Genomic DNA, 23,208 nt, shown 5'->3' with positions numbered 1-23,208 from the left:
TGAGCTCCAAGCTAAGCGTTACTTTTTCTTTTCAATATCTTGAAATTAAGATGAAAATGGAACGAGAAGAAACGAATAAATGGTATATACAAATATGTTTCGATTACCAAATTTTTCATTAAAAATTAAACGATTTGCCTTGAGATATTATAGCCACGTTATCTATTAAAATACCGTTTCTGTATTTTGAACATTAAAATCATCATTTGACTCTATTTAGCTTTCACTGATACAGTGCGGCATCACTTTCGATTAAAAGAAGTGCAAAATCTGTCCTAAATATGCGGAAGAGATGCCGTATTTTTTCATTTCTGCGTAATACTAATTTGAAGAAAAGTATGAATTTTTAATTGCATTACGATAGTAGAAACGATCTCGAAGTATAAAACTATTCAACTGTAATATATTGTACCTACCTTGAATAGCAGCAAAATCTCTAAAAATAACGAAGGAAGCACGCTCTCGTTTGCCTGTTTCGTTATTGACAATCTTGAAATCCCGAAAGTGTGTTATCATTCTCATAATTACACCTTCTAGCAGTGGTTTATATTCAGGTTCTAGTCATATTGGCAAAATATCCTGATCTAACGCGCCCACCGGCCTTTGGGCGAGAGAAAATCCGGCACGGCGTGGAGCACCATATCGAAACCACACCAGGCCCACCCGTGTACTGCAAACCCCGCCGGCTCGCACCAGACCGGCTCAAACAAGTCAAGGCGGAATTTGCAACGCTGATTGAACAAGGAGTCATGCGCCCATCGAAGAGTTCCTGGGCATCTCCGCTACACGTCGTCCTAAAGAAGGATGGAAGTCTTCGACCCTGCGGTGACTACCGGGCGCTAAACGCCCGCACTGTTCCTGACAGGTACTCTCCACCGCACATCCAAGACTTCGCGCAGCAGCTACACGGTAGGAAAATTTTCTCAAAAATCGACTTTGTCCGTATCTACTACCACCGTACCTATCTAGCTCTAACTCGCTTCTTTTTCTAGCTTATTCTGTTTTCGCCAGTTTTACGCAAGTTTTACGCTAGTTCACACTTTATTCGTTCGTAAACTTTATATCTTCTGCTAGAAAATAAAATCATTCTGTGTTCGGAAGAAAAGGTAGAAAGAAAGAGCAAATAGGTACGATACTTATAAATAAATACGATATATATGCATCTTAAGTTCTATGCGTCTTAAGCTGCAGAGATACTTTGCGTTTCCTGTAGTTTGCGACAAGGTGCAATTTCCTAGGGTGAAAGAAGATATTAGCTCGGAAACCGCATAGGCCCACATATTTTCGAAAACGCTCTTTCCTTGTGATTTTAAAACAAAGGACGCACTTCTTTTCGGCTTTCCCATTCCTAGCGTAATTCCCTGGCTGATTTCTGATCTCTGTTATCCACGATGCCATAAATCGAACTGTCATTGCCTGAGATTATCTCTTCGATCAATCCATAAATTCGGGCGCAAAAATATTTAGCTAAAGCGTAGCATTTGAGCCGACAGTCTTATTTTTCTCTTAAACATTTCTAATTGTCAATAAGTAAAAAAACAAATTCTATAGGTAACGTTATTTGTATAGAACCAATTTTTTAAGTGGCTGGGGCAATTTAGCTTACCAATAGAAACGGTACCCTATAAATATATTATATAAATACATTGTATGTAAATGTATATTGGATGGCGTCGTGATCCGGGGAACCTCAACGTTTAGCGACTGCGATGGTTAGCGTCTTCGGGTATTCTTCGTAGAATCAACACGAGCGAATGGTACAGACTATCTTGCGTGTATTTTACCATCCTGGTTATATGTGACGTTTCGAATAAATCGTAATAAGTTTATAATAATGTAGCGGCACCCGACAGCAAACTTCCCAACGGTTTCTGTCCCGTGCCTCGCTACACAAGGACTCTACCTTGCGAACAGATGATTGCCAGATGTCGATACACTCTCTCCGAATATTTACAGCGAGCCTAAGGACCCGCAATAAATCTTAGGATCCATGCAGCTAGGATTCTCTAAAGGAACAGATAGCCTTTGTCTCAATAGTCCCTACACATACCACCCACTACGGAAATCTGCTTTTCCTCACGTACGACGCTCCTCGCTAGCAACTTTCTCTCAAGGGCAGTTGCCATCTCTTTCCAACCACCAACTCACGATTTAACCAATTAACAGCGACGTCCATTTCCCTCACTCTCTGAACTAACGCTTTTCTTAACGAATCCGATGATTCCATATCCTTAGACACACCCAAGCACAGTTTTCCTAAGGAGCATCATCGCGACACAAATTCATTCTGTTCTATCGCGAGTCGCGAGGCAAGTTGGAAAACGCCTATCTGAATCGTCCGCCCGCAATCGTACGTAATAGCGAACCCGAACTTCTCGACATCTGGACAATCGTTCCGAGGTGAATCGCACCGCGAAGCGTATCCCACCGAGCTCGAACTTGTAACCGCGTACCGATAATTGTATCGCGTGTTCTACGCACGAGTGTACATCACGAACATAGACTAATAAATTGTTATTGTTAACGATACGAGTGATTATTCTAGACCTATCACGCCCATCACCTCAATAACATGTACCAGGTATGTAAATATGAAACCGGAATTTTTGTATAGAAAATACACGTTTATTGTATGAAAATGATCAAAAATATTTTTATTGTAAGTATTGCCCATCGCTAGCTATAATTTTTCCCACCTGTCTGGCAATTAGTGGATACCACGCCAAAAAAACTGTCGCTCTTTTGATGCAAACCAGTCATCGAGCCATTTTCGTACATTTTCGTAAGAAGTGAAGTGCTGGTCAGAAAGTGCGTGTCCCATCGATGCAAATAAATAGTAATCGGACGGAGCCAAGTCTGGTGAGTAAGCCGCGTGCGAAAGTATTTCCCAACTGAACGCTTCAATCGTTTCCTTCACCGGTTTTGCTGTGATGGTGCATTATCATGAAGCAAAATTACTTTGTGTTGCCTTTTTTGATATTCTAGTTGTTTTTCACGCAAAGCTTGATTCAAATCGATCATTTGTTGTCGGTAGCGCTCAGTATTAACGGTTTCGCCAGGTTTTAACAGCTCATAATAGATCACACCCTTCTGATCCACGTTCTTCGTTCCTCACGTCAAAATTGCCATTTCTGAATTTTTTAAATCACTCAAAGCACTGTGATTTACCAAGAGCATGCTCACCGTAAGCTTCGACAAGCATTCGATGTGATTCTGCATCAGTTTTCTCCAAATGGTAACAGAAAACCAATGCTGTCCGCAAATCGTAGTTTCCAGGCACAAAATTCGACATGTTCAACGCTATTAAAACTATGCTGTTGTATGAAACTTGTATTGTTCTGAGTCGAAAATGTTTGTGAGATGTCAACAAAGACTTTTGGCATCAATGACGCAATTTAGTGATAACTACATTATCAGCTATGACCATCTATAGGCAAATTCCGGTTTCGTACTTACAGACCTGATACATAGATTATATTCACACAAAATTCGCTTATATATTTATTCCGTGCTTTGTCCAGTTCGACATTCGGTAAATTTTTCTAACTTTGTTGCTAAATAACATGTGGATGTGGAATTCCCCCAGTGGAATACCATCTTAGAGTTTATCTATTTTATTTCTTCGGTGAAGTCAGTGGGGTGTTTTTTAGTCTCCTTTTTATAAGGGTTTTACTCGCTTCAGCAGCCAGCTGGTTTGGATGTGTTGCCGTTCTTTTCTTGTATTGTTTTGCATATCTACTGATTTCTTCTTCGACCGTTGATTCGAATGTTTGATCCCGGGGTGAACAGTTCTCCGTACTTTGTAATGCCGAGTCTTGACCTTGCAGGATTTCTATGTTGCCAAGCTGCCGTCAGCTACCGACTAGTTCCTTTATCCTAGCTCAAGGGCATATCTCGTTACGGATGCACTAATTGCGTATTGGTTGCCTTTAAAAATAAGTCACTAGTTAATCGTCATCGTTGCTAGTTGCTAATCGTCATCCTTAGTCGTTACTCATCACCGAATCGGTGTTGATCATACGTAGTCGTCATTTGTCACAGCTAATAGTTATCTATCATCTCTAGTTGCTTCTCGTTATCGCTAGTTAGTAGTCGGATCTAGTTCTTAGCAATCTTTTCAATAGCTATTTCCCATACTAGTGGGTGGTTGTTCGAGCTAATTAGTTTTATTAGTCGGCACACCACGTGTAAATGTCAATCAATCTCAAACGATCGCAACATTCAATCAACTACAAAGAATAAATACTGATGAATGAAACTTTTAACAACATATTTGCTTACTTAATAAATAATAATTAAATACATCTCAAATATAATATATGATAAATTAATAAAAAATATAAAGCTAAATAAATAATATAGAAGCAACCAAGTTTAATTATTGCTATTATCTATCTCGGATAGAAAACTAGAATCGTGTAATAAAGGTGTAGGTTTTTGTAGCGTGGAACCACAGGGAGTATAGCTTGTTTGTAGTGGAAAATAGATTCTTCTACATGCTAGCATAGAACAACTTCAGCAGTTGGTCGCATGATACAACACCTGTATTGTAGAACAACTAGACAATAGGCACGAGCACTCTCATTTCTTCACTGTTACCAGTCTCATCGCCGTATTTACCGCGATACGTAAATGTTTACTAGCGCCATCAATACTTGTATGCTAGTTTAAATCCCTGTTTAAATTAAATAAACGAATAAGAACAAGATATTTTTGTTTTTTCTAAATTTTTAGGTGCAAATTTGAATATGCATACAAATTAAGTATGAAAATTTTATTTTATATGTTTGTTTCACAAAACATAATTTTTATAGCCAAAATTGTACGTAACTGATCTGATGTTTTATAAATAATATATTTTAATAGGACAGTTCTCTGATATATTTTATTTCGATTTACATTAATAATAATTATCGTTGCTTGTAGTAATTTTAATAACCTTATTTAATGAAAAAATATATTTGTTTTCCTTATGTGTATAGAAATGATATATTTATAATTCATGTAAAAACAATTGTATAGTTGTTCATTTAGAAATGGTACAATTTTATTATATACATAATATTGATGGTTTGTGCAAAATATTTACAATCTTAGAATTATTGAGCAGTTATAGGCAACTTCCTATCTTCACTTATCATCACTGTCGCTGTTAGATGAATTGTCTTTTTTATGTTTTTTATGTTTTTTATGTTTTGATTTCTTCTTTTTCTTTTTATGTTTACATTTTTTGCCTTCATCACTGGAAACTTCTGTTTCTGATTCACTGCCACTTGTCTCTGACTTCTTGCGTTTTTTAGATTTTTTCTTGTACTTCTTCTCTTTGTGTTTCTTTTTGGTTTCTTGGAGTTTCCTTTTTAATTCCTTTTCACGTAATTCAGTCAAAGGGGTGACATAATTTTCATCACTGTCAGAGCTAGTACTGCTAACATCCAGCACGATTTCTTTATTTGGATCAACTTTAATAAAATTACGGCACTGATATGTAAGATGTCCAGCATAACCACATTTCTTGCATGCAGGACGCACATGCTCTTTATTTTGTGGAATTAATCTAGAAAGAAATTCTGGATCCATGCCTATAAAAACAAATATAAAAATATATAAATGTCAGTTTTCTAAAATTTTAATAGAAAAAATATTTATACATACATTTAATATCAAATTAAGAAAACTTAAATATAATATATTACAATATATATAATATATAACATATTACAATATATTATAAATATTATTGAGAAACAGATAATAGTTTACAATAAATATGGAATATTAACTTACTTAGTATTCACTGTTTAATATTTGTAAATAAACTCAATACTAACCTATACTTCAATATTAACCTTCAATATATAAAATATTTTTATACAATTAAAGGTTTTCAATCTGTTTCGTTGTCCTTTCACGATTTGATGTGCTTCAAATTTTGGTACGAAACATTTGATATACAACAATATAAATTATAAAATCATACGTCAATCATCTTGTGATTTTTGTGTATGTATGTATTTACATATTCACGCCACCTATGCATCGCTTCATTGAATTAGATATTGGCGGAATATTCAAATTTAGAATAAAATAGAAAATTTCTTGGCGCTCTTGCACAATTAAATTAACATTATTAATAAAATTGTACAAGTTACAGGTCGCAAAATAGTAATAATAACTTTTTTTATACAACAGTAATAAATTTAATAATAAATCAAATGGAATGTTACAAGTAAACTTTACAAATTACAAATCGTTTAATTATCTAATTTGGCGTAAAATTATTAAATTATAAATGAAAAGTTTATTACTTACAATTTATAATTTATCAATTCTCTAATATTATTAGTTAGTAAATTATTATGCAAGAGGGCTTTCATGGTAATAGTTTCATAACACGTATTACTATCATAAAAGTAGATTCAATAAGATGTAAGTAGGAGATACTAAATACCTTCTAGAATGAATTTATAAATTGTAGTTTATCAGATTCAAGCATATTTACATAATTAATGTACAGCTCTACTTCTATATTTCTATTTCTAACACCAATATCTACATAATATCATAGAATGTAAAAATGAACTATAAATACTTTTATTATCTATTATCGCGTACCACAGGGGTAAGTCGAACTACGTAAGAAGAAATCCTTTTATTACAACATTATAAAATCTACATTTACATAGTCTACGATAAAATACATTCACGAAATGAAGCGATGACTTTTTTTCCTTTTTAATCTTTAATGTCCGAGATCGCGTCGAGATTGACGCCTGCGAAAAATACATCAATGCGAAATACATTCAGTACAAAATAAACATATTTATATATTATATACGTCAATATACTACATTAACTAAGAAGTCTCGCATTGCTTTAAATTATAATTATACAAGTTATACGAGGCGCATGACACTCATCTACTTGACTAAACTAACACGACACATTGATCCTTTCTACGCTACACTTTTTTTTTAATTAATTTAATCTAAATCTCTTAAGATTAGTCGATGGTTAAATAATTTGGTATGTTTCGTCATGCAGACGATATAATGGACATTTATTCAGACACAACATCGATTTTATTTGTTTTTCTTTTTTTCCTTTTTTATTTTGATTAATTTAGATTACTCATTAATCATTTTACGTTACACTAATGTTAACTTTTCATACGAGTATCGTAAACGAAGTATAGCCCATATAGAAGATTTTATAGGGACAAAAGTTTCAATTTAACACTTCGATCAAGATATATACGAAGAAAACGAGAAACTTTATTGTGAGTTTATGGTCCTCAGAGTTCCAAGTATGATGACTTTCGGCAATCTCGTTCGAAAAGTCATAAACTTACCCAGACAGTCATTGCAAGTCATCATGAAGATTAATCGCAGCTTGTTAAGATTTTGTCGTAACTTTAAAATCGAATTAACGAACGTTCTTTTATTTGCCAATTATTGATAATAGAAATGTTCTAATGTAATTACGATAAGTTTCAATTATATCAAATTGCAGTCTTCGTTTTTTCGCACTGACTACCTGAGTATCACGAAATAACTAGTTTTATAAATCTTTCTTTGAGGTGTGTCAAATGCTTATATTATATTTATATATATAATTAGAAACGTTATAAATTCATATATGTATGTATAAACGCACTATATTACGTGTGCAAACAATTGGAAACTTTTGCGACAAAAATGTTTTTGCAAAAGCTCGCGGTAATAAAAGGTAGTCAATCAATAAGATAATAATTGTTGAAGTACATGATGTGCAATGCTGATATGCCATAGTACCTTAATTAAGATTTTAGTTTTACTTCTTTTACTTGCATATTGATATCTTAAATATTCTTTATCAATCGGAACAGAGATACAAATTTTTCCAAACGAGACAAAAGGAACTTGCAGTAAAGAGTTAGTTATTTGTATTACAATATTTGTAATGCGTGAGATGAGATGTTTACATATTTTGATATTAAATTTTCGTAAATGCAAAATATAGCAAATAATACATTAACTTTTCACATAAGATATAATTAATAATTCCAGTTAATTAACTCATGCACTACTCAAATATCTAAATCTTTAAAGGAATCATACTTTTTGAAAATAGAAGCAGTAATGTTAGTACAAAATATTTTTATATGAAAGATAAAAATTTGTTAACTTATTGAGTTAATTAGTTAAAGAAACATAGTATGATAGTTATATAATACAGCATCGGTATACTGCTTCTTATTTCGTAAACTGCACTATATCTACTTTCACCTACGATTAAGCTACACAAAAACAATAGTTGATTCCAAACATAGTTAATAGTTTTTAGATTTGACGGTATATACCACGTAGCACCAGATAATCATACAATGTAGTGGCATTTGCTATACTACATACCACTCATTTTTGAAGACGACTCAAGGAATGGGATAATCTCTATTTCATACAAAATTGCGTTTATTTATCTGATCGTTACGCTGATTTAGAAAACAAGCAATGCTACAATTCGCAGTAGCTTTTTTAATTGCTGGCTAACAACGTGTTAGTAAAATAATTTTTATTAATATGGCTCTTTCAATAATGAGTAGTGGAACTATTTCATAACAGTAAAACAGTAAACTGTAGAATAAAATTTAATAAATTCCAACATTTCATTTTCTCTCTTCGCAATGAAGCGTGTATTGTATAACCTTTGTACAAATTAATATTTTTGCGTGAATATATCCTCGATGATATACATACATATGTTATTAAAAAATAAGAAGTTGCTTTTCCAAAAGAATAACTTTGGACGGACACTGCATAAATTGTAGGTGCGTTTCAGACGAAAAAGCAATTATAATAATTATGTACGTAAACATAGAATATCGGAGGTATGTTTCCAACTTTTTTTTACGACAAGCGATATAAATACGCATGCAGTGCCTGTCGATTTTTCTTACATGTACGCTTTAACATGTTAATATTCGATATTAACGACTGTTGTTAGCTGTCTGTTTATTTGCATTTTTCGAATATAATTCATACGCATAAAAACACCAACTATATACGTGGTTAATATAGTTTCTCGATTTTCTTATTCTATAATGAACAACATTAAATGCAAGGATATTAATATCAGCACAACGTAGTTAAATAATTCACCATGTGATGTGAATAGTAATGTCCATCAAGAAATATAAGTAGGAATGATGAGTTGTTAACCTCCATATTGATGATCCCTATTAATAATATTAATATAACCCTATTCGTATGGATGAAATTTTACCCCTTGCGAATTTTGTTTTCTTAAATATTATCGATTCGTAATAATACGATCGTAATGTTGTTTATAATCACTGCGAACAATAACCTTTTAACTTTCTATTTGATATTGAATATAATGGTAATCAAAATTTCATTTCTCTAACTTTATGGTTTAATATGATTTTTTAATTAAAGAAACATACTTTGGTAAAATATCATCCGTGAGAGCCTTATGGATTGATAGCATTGGCTCCTGATGGTAACTTTTAAGGGATGCTGAATTCGATAATATTCGTAATATAAAAAAAGTAAGCAATAAATAGAAATATGTTTTCATGACTAAGATGTGAAATTATTTAATATTAGAGACTAGAACGGAGGATAATTAAATAAATAATCGAACTAGTTAAAGTTTGAATTTAATTTGAGAAGATACGTAAAGGATGGTTCATACGATATCGTGCCTTGCATTATTTAAGTGCAATATATAATTTTTGATTTTAGGCGAAGTATATCCTATATATACGCACATTTATGAGTTCGTTAAAGAGTTATACCGCTAGAATTTTTCTTTCAATAGAACGGAAAATTTTATGATCGCTACTCATCTTGTAATTGAAATAAATAGTTACCTTTTACTTATCCCACTTCACCACCATGTTATCTATTTCATTGTTAAGACCAACCCTTTAACAGTATAACCCGGCAGAAACTCTTATTAAAACTCTCATTAAAGCTTGGGTCAAAAGCCATCAAATATGATATTTTAAATATTATATCTTAAATGTCATTATACGTAATATGATTAGTGATATTCATTTTTTATAAAAGGTTGAAAGTAAGTATTTCTTAGTTATCTCATATCAGAAATACAAGAAATCTTGAGAATAAAGAGTTTAATTCATAAATTAAAACGACGATTGCAAGTAAGTATTACCTTTCCTCAAGTCGCTTTGGAATTTGTAATTATTTATATCTTCGTGTGACAAATCTAGTTACGAAAATAAATTATTTGTTTTTGAGATGTTGAATATTAATTATACACTTAGGTAATATGTTTAAAAGCTTCATAAAACACGGAGTCGATCAGTTTAGCCTCCGAAAGCTTCAAATGATAACTGGAAATATATTACTACAAGCAAACTGTATTACGAATCGATTAAATTTTTAACTGAATTATTGTTTATTCTTAATTATTTGTCATTCTTTTTATACTGTCAAAGGGTTAAAAATCTATTTTACACAATGAAGTCAATAAGTCTATCCATTGCTATCGACTGTATTCAATTTATTACTAATAATTTGTCACTTTACTCATTTTTTTTCACTTTGTTCAAATTAATCAAGTTATCTGAATCCAAAATATTTGAACTCAAACAACGCGAAACCACTTTGGCAATTGTTATTTAGCTTAAAGTATCTTTTCATGTTTCTGTTCTTCTCCTCTTTTCTATCTTTGAATTCAAATAACTTCATTACTCTGAACGAATAAGATTTTCACGATTTCAATTTTCAATATCATCTCTTACTTATCGGCTTTGTACGAGGTAACTAGTAAAATCGGACAACATACGGACTAGCGTCGAAGCTTGCGACGAATTGTTGCAACAGTCGCAGAATAAAAAAAGTGTATAATAAAAAAGCAGCCGGGAAAAGTAGTTACAACAAACTTTTTCCTGGTCCCATTTCTCAAACATTATCATCATCGGCATTTCTTATTTTCCACTCTTCTGGATTCTCGACATCCGATTTAGATGGCGACCGCTTCCGATGAAGTTGCCATAGCCAAGCTTTGTACTCGTAGTCGAACGATCCGATTTTGCAAAACTTTTAGCAAAGTTTCCGCCCCGCTGGTCCTTTCAACGCCAATTTTCAATTTTGCACGAAATTCCACGGTAACGTATTAGGATTTCATTTTGATCTTCGATTCATTATATTGAAAAAGTATTGTTTGGCAAAAATTGTCGCTTGATTTTTGTATAGCTCAGAAAGAATGACAAATTTATTAACTTTTTAGAATCATAATCTTGTTTTTACCTTTGAGCTTTATTTTTTTATGAAATTATTACATTTTTGTTGGAATTAAAGGTGGTCATCATTCCATAAGACTAAACTGTAATGTCTTTCGTTTACTAAAAGAAAATATGTTCAACATACAATGGTGTTTACAATTGTTTAAATGAAAGTGAATTGTATCTACTAAGATTTCGTTTTCTGACTTTTCTCATTGGTAGAAATAATAATTAGTCTTCTTTAGAAAAGTTTCGTGTAATACGGCTTCGGATCGAAATACAATCTTTTCAAAGTTTATCAAAAAATTACTATCGAATACTTAATTCTGTTACCTTGACGAATTTGGAATTGGAATATTGGAAAATTTTCGTATACCTATTTTATCTTATAATAAAAATTTATTTTAATCATTATTAATTGTTGAAAAATATGCTATTAGAATCATAAATAATAGAAACATAAAATGTATACGATATTCTATCACTATACATAATAAATATATACGTATATATTTTGCCAAGAATTGATATTTTATAAAATCTAAAAGCTCTATTTACGTAATAAAATATCGAAGCTGTGTATAAAGCGCCAATTTGGTCCTCGAGTTAATGTGTGTTAATTTGTGATAAATATAAAATACATCGTGTCTGATTTTAAATTCCCAATTTAAAAATTTTCATGTGAATACACTTATAAATAACCTGCAGTACACAGTTTTTGTGTTTGATTATATTGAATAATTCTGAATACCATTATACGTACTGCCGAAAGTATAGTTAATGTTTGATAATAGCGGTAACATATATATATTATTTGAATTTAATAGTAATTTTTAATAATAATAAATATCAATCAAGTAATTGATATTTAAGAAATGTTGGTAAAGAAAAATGCATCGAATAGACGTTTTGTATAGAAAAATGGCAGAAATTTATAATTATTGGAATTATGCAAAATTGAAAATTGTAATATGCATTTACGCCTCGTTACTGAACAATCATACCTAAGATTGTGATCACAGATTGACAGAAGGCATATAACATACAATATATCATAGATGCAGTCAGAAGACACGTCACTGCGATAATTATCAGTTAATAAATAGAATTTGAAGACGAACTATACATGAGCTATATGTATATACAACGAATGCGTTTTATTTTCATTTATAAATTTTGCAGTACGCTTCGAGCGAACAAACTAAAAATACATTTAATATCCTTAGAGTATTTGATATACCGATATAAGGGAAATATTAATAATATCCTTTTGATTTTTCTTCTCTTGTTACGACAAATTTCTCATTTTATTAAATATAAATTCTGTCTAAAGTATGATCAAGTAACACGAATGATTCTAACTTACTGTTATGTTATATTGAAAACTGAATCTATTAATAATATTGCAATTGAAATATTTGTTAAGTTATATTCATATTACATTTCTTTATTTGTATAATTAAAACACATTCTCTTGCTTTTATAGAATAATACTTTGAATAAATTCTTGTTAAATTCACATTTCATTTCATCAGCAAAGTTGTACTCAAAGTAGTTAAAATAAATTTGAAAATTGATGTTTCTTGAAAATAGTTTGAAGTAATATATTAGAGATAATATATAAAATATTCAATTTTCAAAATTAATAAACATTCTAGTTTAATATTTTTAACGAAATGCATTATATCGAAGAAAGCTTGAAGCTACAAAACATATTAATTAACGAACATATCATGAGCAATATGCTTCAATATGTACTGAATTTCTTTGTTATAAAAATATTAACATTTTAGTTTATTCTTATTCATTCATCCGTGTTTGCTAAACACAAAACTAATGAAGTTTACAGGATTTAGAGTAATTCTCAGGATAAATGAAAACAAAAAGTATGAGTAAACAAATTTAATAAAGCTGAATGTTTATAAATTTTGAAAATTTGTCTGTTTCCGATAAATAATACATTTGATTGTTCAACTCGATCAATCGATGCTCTATCATAGAATTGGGAAATTGATCTTCCTTTTAACTCCGATTTTCTTTTTATTCCTCGATTATCAGTCAAACGAGAAATTTGTCATAAAAGATAAGATATTTGCGGTGCAATACGAATAATTTCTTCTTGCAACCAGGATTGAAATATATTCAAGCTACCTATTTGTACGAATGAATAACATGTATACTGCTTTTTAATGATAATATTGAAATCCTATAATATAGTATAAGTAATTCTTAGTTTTTAACTTTATCTTGTTTCCCATTCCATATGTGATATTAATTTATTAAATATGATATTATGATTCAGTCGCATTTTCTTCGTCGAATAAAATGTTTTCATTTTTACTTCCCGATTTTTGCTTCCCGAGCTGTTTCACTCTGTAATAACGCATCCCTTTTATTAGAATTCACATGGCACATTCCTAATCAATTTTCTCCTTCTGACATTTACGAATTTCTATGTAAATATTTCATTTTTCCAAAATGTCAGACAGTCTTTATCGTGAAACTTTCTTCTTCGCAATTGGAGGCGAATGAAGTTCGATAACACTTTACGTTATTTGTTGAATAGTTTGTATAATTGTTTCACACACGGTGTAACTGGCAAGACAATGAAAATTGTCGTATGAACGTTCGTCTAAAGAATATAATTTCATGGCCGATATCAGTCGTTACATTTTTCAATTTACATGATTCAAACAGGTGTTAGAAGTTCTATGTTTGGTCGATACGAGACAATTCTACGATTTTGTAGAAACAGTGTCGACTTTTCTCTTAAAAGGCTCTCAATATTATAGCTTTAATTCGCTTCCAGTAACAACACGGTGGAATACTTTTAACACTATCGCAGCACACACGGCTGTCTTACTTTCTGTTTGTGCAATAAATGCAAGTTCAACACGTGCTGCTCTTTAATCTGTTTTTAGATAGTAAAATATAGAAGTTTCATTATACATGTATACATAAATGAAGTTAAAATATTAAAAAATGAACGAGATTCATGAAGAAAGTGTTTACGTAGTTTACATCTAAAATACCAAGATTAATATTAATAGTAAGAATAAAATGTTAATAAAATATACATAGTAGCACTCGTTAGTAGAATAAAATGTTATATACAATAGGAATAAAACTTTCAAAGTACTAATTGTATGTGTGCAATAAATATCAATTAAATGAACGTAGCCGGAAGTATAGGAGCTACTTACTTGATAAAAGAACTTTTGAACTAAATTATCTCGTAAACTCGGAAGTTTCAAACTGGGGGATCTTCATAGCATGAGAAAAACTTTTCTTCGATTACTTTCAAGCGTTAAATACAGGTAGATTGCGTAACTCGAACAATTAGTTGCAAGAATTTTGTAATTAAATTCTTCTCTATTGTTAGATTAAGTGGTGCGGGTTTATGTTTAAACGTTATTTGCAAAATTTAAGAGAAAGTTCCGTAAAGCGGTAAAGTTTCCCCTCTTTTGGACCAAAATTTCTCTTGGATTGATCGAGGAGAGAAAGTTCTACGTCGTATTGTAATCATGTTTTTTAAATCGTTCTTACTTCAATCATTAAAAATATGATTAGTGCAGAAGCTTTGGTTGTCGTGATAGTTTCCATGTTGTATCTGAGTATTTGGAGTATTATATGAATAAGTGCTATGAAAGAAAATATAACGGTACCACAATTGCAAAAAAGTAATTTTTTAAGAGATAAACGAAATATTTTCATTTAATCGTACGCATAATTAAATAATCAAGAAAAAATGGTTGGAACGTGGTTATTTCTAAGCTGCATCAATTATAAAAAGATTTTGCTAACATTTATCTGAAATATTCAAATTTTATATGTGCCATTATCATTCCGAAATGGTAATATTTATCATTATATTCGTTACAGCCTTTGTTTAAAGTAACGACTAGCTAATTTCGTTTTTTTCATCGTACTTCAAAGGTTAAATGTGAAAATGAAAAGATATTCCTATATATATAGGAAACAAAAATTGCATTAAATGGGTGTTCAAGATTTATCTCATATTCTCATTTTCATTTCTTTCTTTGAAATTGACATCTTCCTCGAAAAAGTGATAAAAGTGATTTTAGAAGTTAGAGGATATGACGTAATAATAATAAAGAAAACATCTTTTAACGGTTCGATCAACAGTCCAATCTACAGTTTCTGTCTCTTAATGGTTTGAATTTTTTTTTTGTACGAGGAATAATTTCTTGTAATATGTTGATAAAGATGTATTTATAAAAGTAAATAAATTAATTATGGATGTAATTTTAGGTAAAAATATTCAAGTCCAATAGACTTATCTTCATTTTAAATGAATTATCTAAAACTGTGGAAACTTCCAGGATGATCTAATAAAATTAATCTTCTTTATATATACATACATACAATATGTATATAATTTAGGAGAAAGAAATATTCATTTAGTTAACGATTTTGTATCTTTTTAGCGTGAAACGTGACTATTCGTATATATCCGAGTTGGAAAAGTTTCTCAGATAAGAAAAATTAGTTTTGCATAGATCGTACTTTTTACAATTTTTCTAATGCTTGAATGCTTCAACTGCAAATTTTTTACATGTTCATAAGAGTAACACGATTACAGCATATTATTGCGTTAACCCAATGTTAATTAATATTAATAAAAGCTAATAAGCAACATTGTACATTTTTCAATTGGAATATTTAGTAATTAACTATTAATTAATATATATAATTAATTATATTGTCATTTATAATCGTTTAACTCCATAAACTCAAATTAGATAAATCAGAAATAAAGGAATCAGAAATTAAAAGTAGGAATAATATTGCTCTGAGCGTTCCGCTGTGGCAATTGATTTTACCTGGAACAGTTTAGCTCCATTACGCGAGGGAAATGGCATAAGAATACGAGAACATACGAAGCTTTTACTATATCCTTATCTAAAGCGCACCATCAATCTCTACTTCTCCAACAGCTTAGCGCGATGTATTAATCATAATTTCAGATTTAACGTTTGGAGAACACCTTCTTACTTGAATTGCACTTAAACTGTTCGAGGAGTAGGCTTTAAATTATATCAACGTAAATTGCTGCTGTACCGTGAGTTTACTACACGACTAACCACTTTCATTGTGACTCCACTGGAGTATTACGATATTATCAAGAAACCGCGCAGTTTAGATCTTTAATGCTTGATATCGATCTTTATATTCCGTATTAGATTATACAATGCGTTTCGAGATAATAATTTTCTATAGGAGCTTAGAAACCTCTGCTTAACCGATATTTTTAATGTTCCAAAGGTAGAAACGTTATTTCTTTAACAGGTTGACTGCCACGCGTGTTTTCAAAGAAATCTCCGTCAGGCCACGCGTGCAGCAGTACCGAGCGCTCTCTGCTAGATGGTCCCATCGATATTTTAGTAATGCGAGTCGCTCATGCGGTCGTCTCAAGAATGATCTTTCGTTTTGTTTGTTCGCAACATTAAAACCACTAGCTGTTGCTGAATATAATGAAGGAAAGTGTGGTATAGATTATTCCGACCAAATGGTTTCTTATGCCACCACAATTAGAAAAGGAATCAAATGGTACAGAAAACTTGGCATTCAACTCCTTCTGGGAATTTCTGTTGTAAACGCTTTGACGGTTTATAAAGTTGCAACAAAGAAGAATATAAATATTAGAATATTTAGACAATTATTAGTTGCAAAACTATTAGGGTTGTCTGAAAATACAAAAATCCTTGTCTTCGACGGAGTCGGCATAATATCGCCGTTCGGAAAAATGATTCCGGAAGAAGCATTAGACGCGCGTGCAAACTATGTTATGTAAATAAAAGACGTCGAATGGACCAGAAACTTTGCTGACACCCGAATACGGGTGTCATGGCAGTCAACGTATTAAAAGATTGTTATTGAAATCTTTCGTAATTAGCATTAGGGTCTACCAATCTACAATATTTAAATAAATATTAGCTCATTCCATGAGTAATATCGTGTTTTCATATCTAATTTCATAGAATGTTAAAACATAAGAAATGCTACTATGTATATATAATAACATAGGTGATTTTAGTAACAGTTACATAATGAAAATAAATGAATGTATGAAATCATGTTTTCATTTCAATAAAAATCAACATTAATTTAATCGAAAACAATACTATAGTTTTAGTAATTGTAAGAATAAAAATATTGGAATGCGCCATTTTGGCGGATTCGGTAGTTCTATTGTTAAAAAACATAAGATAATAGAGAAGTATTTATTTTCTTGCAACTTTTGTTGTTGGTTATATTCCTATTTTAGTTCAATGTATTGTTCTCAAAAACAGGATATTATAGTTTAGCATTAACATAGTCTCGTAGGAAGTAACGAATCTTTTATATCATGGAACAGCATTTTATATAGCGCTAAATCTGTTGAATCTCAATCCTTACGCACGAACGTTGGCCCTTTTGCACAATCATCTTGGATTAGTATCATTAGTGAAATTTTACAACGTACAAGTTTTAAATTATCAATTGTTTTACGTAATAAATCAAAATTTGATAAAAAAGAAAATTAGGTAAAATAAATTGTAATAAAATTTTACAAATTACAAAATCATCCGATTATTTTATTTCATTATTTTTATTTTTATATGCGAGAATTAGTGAAATTGTAAAATTATAAAAAAGAAATATAGCCTATAAATTTTACAAGTCAATTCTACGAATGGTAAATCATTCGATTATTCTATGTAAGAAAGTATATATTTGATTCATATTTCATAATTAATAAAATTGTAAAATTAGGAGAAACGAATCCGTAACGTAAATCTTGTCGCTTATCAATTCACTAATATCGGTAATCAGTAGATCATTATGCAAAGGGGTCCAAGAATGGAAAGAAGTTACGCTAACAGAATATAAAATGCATCACGTAAAAAAAAAATAGATATTTTATGTTGTAAATTCATGTAAAAAATTAAAAACCTTCTGTTTTTATATTAATATAGAGATTCTCTTTCACGAATGAATTGATATAAATGTATACGAAGGAGGTTGTGACGGGTCACGATAATTATCGTTTAAGAAGCAATCACGATGAACGTTTCGTCAAAACAGACAGTCCTTGGAAGAACACAACTGGAAGAATATAGACGAAAGATGGAAACATTCCCTTAGTATCAGAGTGATAACGGGAAAAAATTTCCAATGGACGGCCCGATTGCCTGTTTCAATGTCAGTAGTAATCTTTTATTTATATTCTTTCGATGCCGGTATCAGACATGGCGCTCTTTTACTGCCCTTTAGCCCGATTTCTGTCAACGATTGGACAATATTTACACAAAATGTTCCAGATTCTTTCAAACAAAATTTGTCAATATATTCTATGAATACAAATAAGAAACAAATGTTCTAGATATAATTAGGTCGTTTGAAGCTCCAACGATAAGTTATAACTGAATGTTTATGAAATTTATGAAAATCGTAAGGGTGTAACAATACACAAATTACAGATAACATGTAAAAATAAATATGTACTACATGTATAAATAAGTGAATATATACTATCGTGTTATCCAGGCGCTTAGGTAGATTTATGTTAGCTATATAATAGTATATGAATTTTACGAAATTTTCAAATTAATTGCAATTTAATTATTAGAGGAAATACTTATCAGCACCTTATGGAAGCAAATTTAAATTCTGTTCAAAAAGTTACTAATAACATATACTTTTTGTAACAATTAATTTGCGATTGAATTGTGTTTACACACTGTCAGGAAGAATGTCGATAATTTTTGTGTAGTAGAAGAAACAGTATCAAAATGCACTTCGAAGAATAGCAAAATTAAATTTATCTCCATCAGTTTTAATTTTATTTACATATATCCACAGAATATACTGACAAAGTTTAGCCAAAGGATGATATGTAGAAAGCAGAAACTTAAAATATACAAAGATCTCTGTTAGTGCCTAGATAGTGATAGTAGCCATATTACTTTGGTGTTAACATTTGTTGCTAAAGATGGAGAAACAGATTTGTTTCTGTGAAACTGTAGATTTCATTATCCGATTATATAAAATGTAGCTGCAATGATGGAATAATCGATTATGAGATAATTTTTTGTGCAAAAAGTAAATCGAAAACATGTAGAATGAAACTTTGTCCTATAGTATTTCCTTTCCGAGAACATTGATTTTAAAAAATCATTAAATAAAAATATACTTATTTAAGAATTGATAAAATGTTTCTGTCTTTATAGATATTAGGAACGTTAGTAGAAATTACAAAATAGAAATAGTACCTATACATCGTACCTTGTCTATAATTCGTAACAGATTTATATCGGCATGATGTATAGATATATATACATACGTAGTATATAGAGAAAGTTAGTAATTCATATAAGATACATTTTTAGATATTTTATTCATTTATTAATTTATTCGAGACCAGAATTCCTAATATTATTCCTTTTTCCAAATGCAGTTTTTGTTTCTATTTCGTCGACCATGTTGAACGAATCAGAATCTTAGGAAAACCAAGCTAAGGATAAATAAGTTCAAACTATGTTTTTGATTTATTTTTGTAAGAGAAATCATCTCAATATCTTTATAATAGCGTCATTGCAGTTACACTCTATACGTACCTTTCATATAGCTATAAATAAATATAAAACAGACATAATAGGCATAATTACACGTTAAAACAATAACGTAAATGAGGTAATAGCAATTGTTGAACAATTACCGGAGGTATTCAAGAATCATTTAACGAAGATTGTAAAACATCGATATTCGAACGTTAAAAGAGGATGGATAATAGCACTGTTATAAATATTCATACAGTAGAACCTTTGATATCAAAATTTTGGTATTAATTGTAGCATATGCATACATAATGCTGGTGAAAACGAGTTTTAATCAATGAATTTTAACGACTAAAGCGTGAAATATTAAAAGTACTCTTGAAGATAGTGATTAATATTAACGAAATTAATTATTGATATTATATATGAAACTAACCAGTTGATGTAATCTGAATATGAATATCTTATCATAATGGAACACACGAGAATGTTGAAAACTTTATATAAATTAGTTGCCAAAGATATTAAGTGGACGTTTTCTAATCCTTTAATCTGCAATAAGGTTGATATAATCCCATAAAATGTATAACAACAAATATTCTTGAGAAATGTATAGATTAATCGTCAAAAATATCAGGTTATACCAAATTCATCAATCTTCAAGTCAAAAATGCCATATATCGAACTATATTTACATGTTCAATCTATTGTTATTATTCTTTTATAGTATAACACGTACACGTGAACATTTTCTTCTCCGCATAGAGAAGAATTCATCTTCTTGTCTTTTGAATTTAATTAACAAAGGTTCTACTGTACCAATTCAAAGTTTGTAAAATAGTCCTCCTCACTTAACAAATTGTATTAAAGCGCATTAAAACAATCTACACGAATAAATTACATAAATAAAGTACACGCGTTCGATGTACTAATTCTCAACAGTACAACCAAAGGGCAACTTAAACCATCGCAGTAATTGGAAGCATCTCGATGAGGAGCAGAAATGGAAAAATGTTTTCTATTGGACGGCGATCAATTGTATCGACGAGGACACAGGTTGTTCCAAATATTCCGATCATGATGCGCGATGTTGAAATTTAGAGCTCATAAACGTCACGTCCGTTAGGTCTACCCGCAGGAGGGCGACAGGTACCCGGACTAGCATAGGAATGGATAATGTGTACCCTGAGGCGTACATCGCTGGAACTTCGGCCACCATCCCCTCGTGTTCTCCTTGAGAAACTCACCGTAGTCTTGCAGCAGCAGTAATGGAAAAGCTTGACGTAGGCGCTGCGAAAATGCCGGTCTGCCACACAGTAGAGTAAATTGTTGAAGCAGGATTTCGAAAGAGCAAACCAGGCCAAATTGTAAAAAACACGAGCGCTTATCGGTCGGAAGGAGTTAACGCAGACAACGATACCGAACGGTAGCCAGAATATCACGAACATCACGCAGCTGTACATGTTTGCCTTGGTCAGTTCGTAGTCCCAGGAGAAAGCGACCGGTGGCTTATAGGAACCCCGGGTAGCGTGTCGGACTCGAATCACCAGCTTTACGTACAGGAAGGTGGTCATTAGAGTTGGCAAACCTACTAAAATCGTAGCCCCGATTATTTGTTCCATGGCTATCCCACTGAATCGGCGACGGCAGAAGTCCAGTCCTACGTCCAACGATGATTGCAGAACTACCGTCATTACAGATATCAGCCAGACGCTGATGATGGTCACTGTTACACGGCTTGATGTCAATACGGCATACCTGCAAGTATCATGCGTGTGAAATAAAAGTCTTGATAATAATTTTCTTTGAAAAAAATATTTTAATCGTTGAAATAAATATCCTGATAGCGATAGAGATTCCCATTTCACATGTATCTAAATGCAGCCTATCTACACATATGTGGATGTATCCGTGGTTCAATTTGTATAATTTTTAATATACGTACACTTCTGTATTAACGTATCCATATTTTAATTCATAAAATCTGTTAGTCGTATCAACAACATCAAAATAAACGTGTATATTAAATTGCTACATAAATTCTGTTTATATAAGGAACCTGTTTTACAATGAATATGATACTGTTATCGATATATGTAAGTGTATGGTTCGTGTTTCTAGAGCTTACAAAAGATAGGAATAATGTATTTTCATTAATCTCCTTCTAACCATTAATCTAATGTAACTAATTTACAATGAATATGATACTGTTATCGATATATGTAAGTGTATGGTTCGTGTTTCTAGAGCTTACAAAAGATAGGAATAATGTATTTTCATTAATCTCCTTCTAACCAAGAACTTTTTTATAGTGACAGATTTTCATCTTTCTCGAACATTACAAAACAATTTAGATGGCAAATATTGAACATAACAATTTAGAATGTAAAATAGAGTCAGCGCATATTTTTAATGATAAATCTGAAGATGTTTATAAAAGAAATATAATGCATTATTCACATATAGTGGCTTACGAAAGTATCCTAACACTTACCACAGAAATTTTTTATGAATATATTATTCTATGTATGTTATACAAACATTTTAAAATTTCATTACGCAGCTGTCACACTTATAGTGATAAAATCTGAAACAAATCCGAAAATATATATAGAAGTTACAGGATATTTATTACAAATAGACAACTAATAAAAAATTGATATATATATCATGAATAATGGTTTTAAATATATGGTAATTATTTATATGAAGGTATACCTGGCTGATTTTAATGTCTTTGAAATATATTGTCAAGGTCAACCTTGCGGTGAACGAATATTAGTCTAACCTAACCTATAACTCATTGATTTATCTTACCTTATTTATACTAAATATGATTAACATCATCAATTAATTGGGTTTAGGTTTGGCCATATAAAAATGCGGTCAGCTATCTGCCAGAAAGAAGTGGATACTAAATTTAATTGAAATTTTTTTTAATAGAAGAGTTATTCCAAATCATGATCATGACGATATATTTCAAGATCATAAAAATCGGTGAGGTATGCTCTCGTGTAAATAATTATCAAACATATAGTTAGTACTAAAGATGGTCTCAGTAACGTATCTTACTAATATAATTAATAATTAACTGTTCAAATACTTTGTTGATTTTTGTAAAGTGTCGATGCTTGCAATAAATATTTTGTGACTTTTACGTACACTTCCGTTCAAAGGTATCTAGTTCCATTCACGATAAACCGACTTATTGTTAGGTGATAAGGGAAAGGAAAATTTTTCATTTCTACAAGATAACTATCTAAAAGAGATAATAAAGTTTTGAAGTAAAAACTTGCAAACGTTATAACTTGCAAAAATTATAGAAAGATAATGAGTTAAAGCATCGATCTTATAATATCCTAATTTAAATTTCATTATGATACTTCTGTGGTAAGT

At 31.0% G+C, this 23,208-nt stretch overlaps 3 protein-coding genes and 2 long non-coding RNA genes across 28 annotated transcripts in view; 1 reads left to right on the top strand and 4 right to left on the bottom strand.

Moving 5' to 3' along the window:
• LOC126918090 (uncharacterized) overlaps nt 1–23,208 on the top strand; it is a 702,612-nt gene that overhangs the window by 459,714 nt on the left and 219,690 nt on the right. The window contains exon 4 of one of the 7 annotated variants that reach the window (XR_007711215.1): nt 3,035–3,207. The exons of the other annotated variants lie outside the window; for them this stretch is intronic. This is a non-coding gene — a long non-coding RNA (uncharacterized LOC126918090). The remainder of the gene's footprint in view (nt 1–3,034; nt 3,208–23,208) is intronic. 7 annotated transcript variants of the gene reach the window in all.
• LOC126917565 (protein cycle) overlaps nt 1–23,208 on the bottom strand; it is a 366,148-nt gene that overhangs the window by 123,814 nt on the left and 219,126 nt on the right. The gene's annotated exons all lie outside the window — the stretch shown is intronic.
• On the bottom strand, nt 947–2,923 carry LOC126918262 (uncharacterized). The gene is made up of 3 exons (XR_007711286.1): nt 2,697–2,923; nt 1,607–1,788; nt 947–1,516 (listed from the first exon to the last, which is right to left on the bottom strand). It is a non-coding gene; the product is annotated as an uncharacterized LOC126918262 (long non-coding RNA).
• On the bottom strand, nt 4,760–6,180 carry LOC126918048 (protein SREK1IP1-like). Its single transcript, XM_050725631.1, has 2 exons — nt 5,829–6,180; nt 4,760–5,579 (listed from the first exon to the last, which is right to left on the bottom strand). Exon 2 carries the CDS (start codon nt 5,575–5,577, stop codon nt 5,131–5,133), a length of 447 nt encoding a protein of 148 aa, XP_050581588.1. The 5' UTR covers nt 5,578–5,579; nt 5,829–6,180; the 3' UTR covers nt 4,760–5,130.
• Nucleotides 17,717–23,208, bottom strand: part of LOC126917895 (5-hydroxytryptamine receptor-like) — a 318,089-nt gene continuing 312,597 nt past the window's right edge. For 11 of the 13 annotated variants that reach the window (XM_050725350.1, XM_050725373.1, XM_050725326.1 and 8 more), the window contains one exon: nt 17,717–21,570. In XM_050725350.1, the coding sequence (XP_050581307.1) occupies nt 20,910–21,570 (661 nt within the window). In that variant the 3' untranslated portion in view covers nt 17,717–20,909. The remainder of the gene's footprint in view (nt 21,571–23,208) is intronic. The other 2 variants (XM_050725403.1, XM_050725414.1) reach the window with 1 other exon arrangement.

Source organism: Bombus affinis, chromosome 1 (genome assembly GCF_024516045.1).
Source record: "Bombus affinis isolate iyBomAffi1 chromosome 1, iyBomAffi1.2, whole genome shotgun sequence".
Taxonomy (NCBI): domain Eukaryota; kingdom Metazoa; phylum Arthropoda; class Insecta; order Hymenoptera; family Apidae; genus Bombus; species Bombus affinis.
The sequence above is the reverse complement of the archived record's forward strand: the minus strand, read 5'-3'. Positions and strand labels throughout refer to the sequence as shown.

Coding starts and splice junctions, on each gene's coding strand:
- LOC126918048 (XM_050725631.1), bottom strand. CDS start 5,577: ATGGATCCAGAATTTCTTTCTAGATTAATTCCACAAAATAAAGAGCAT.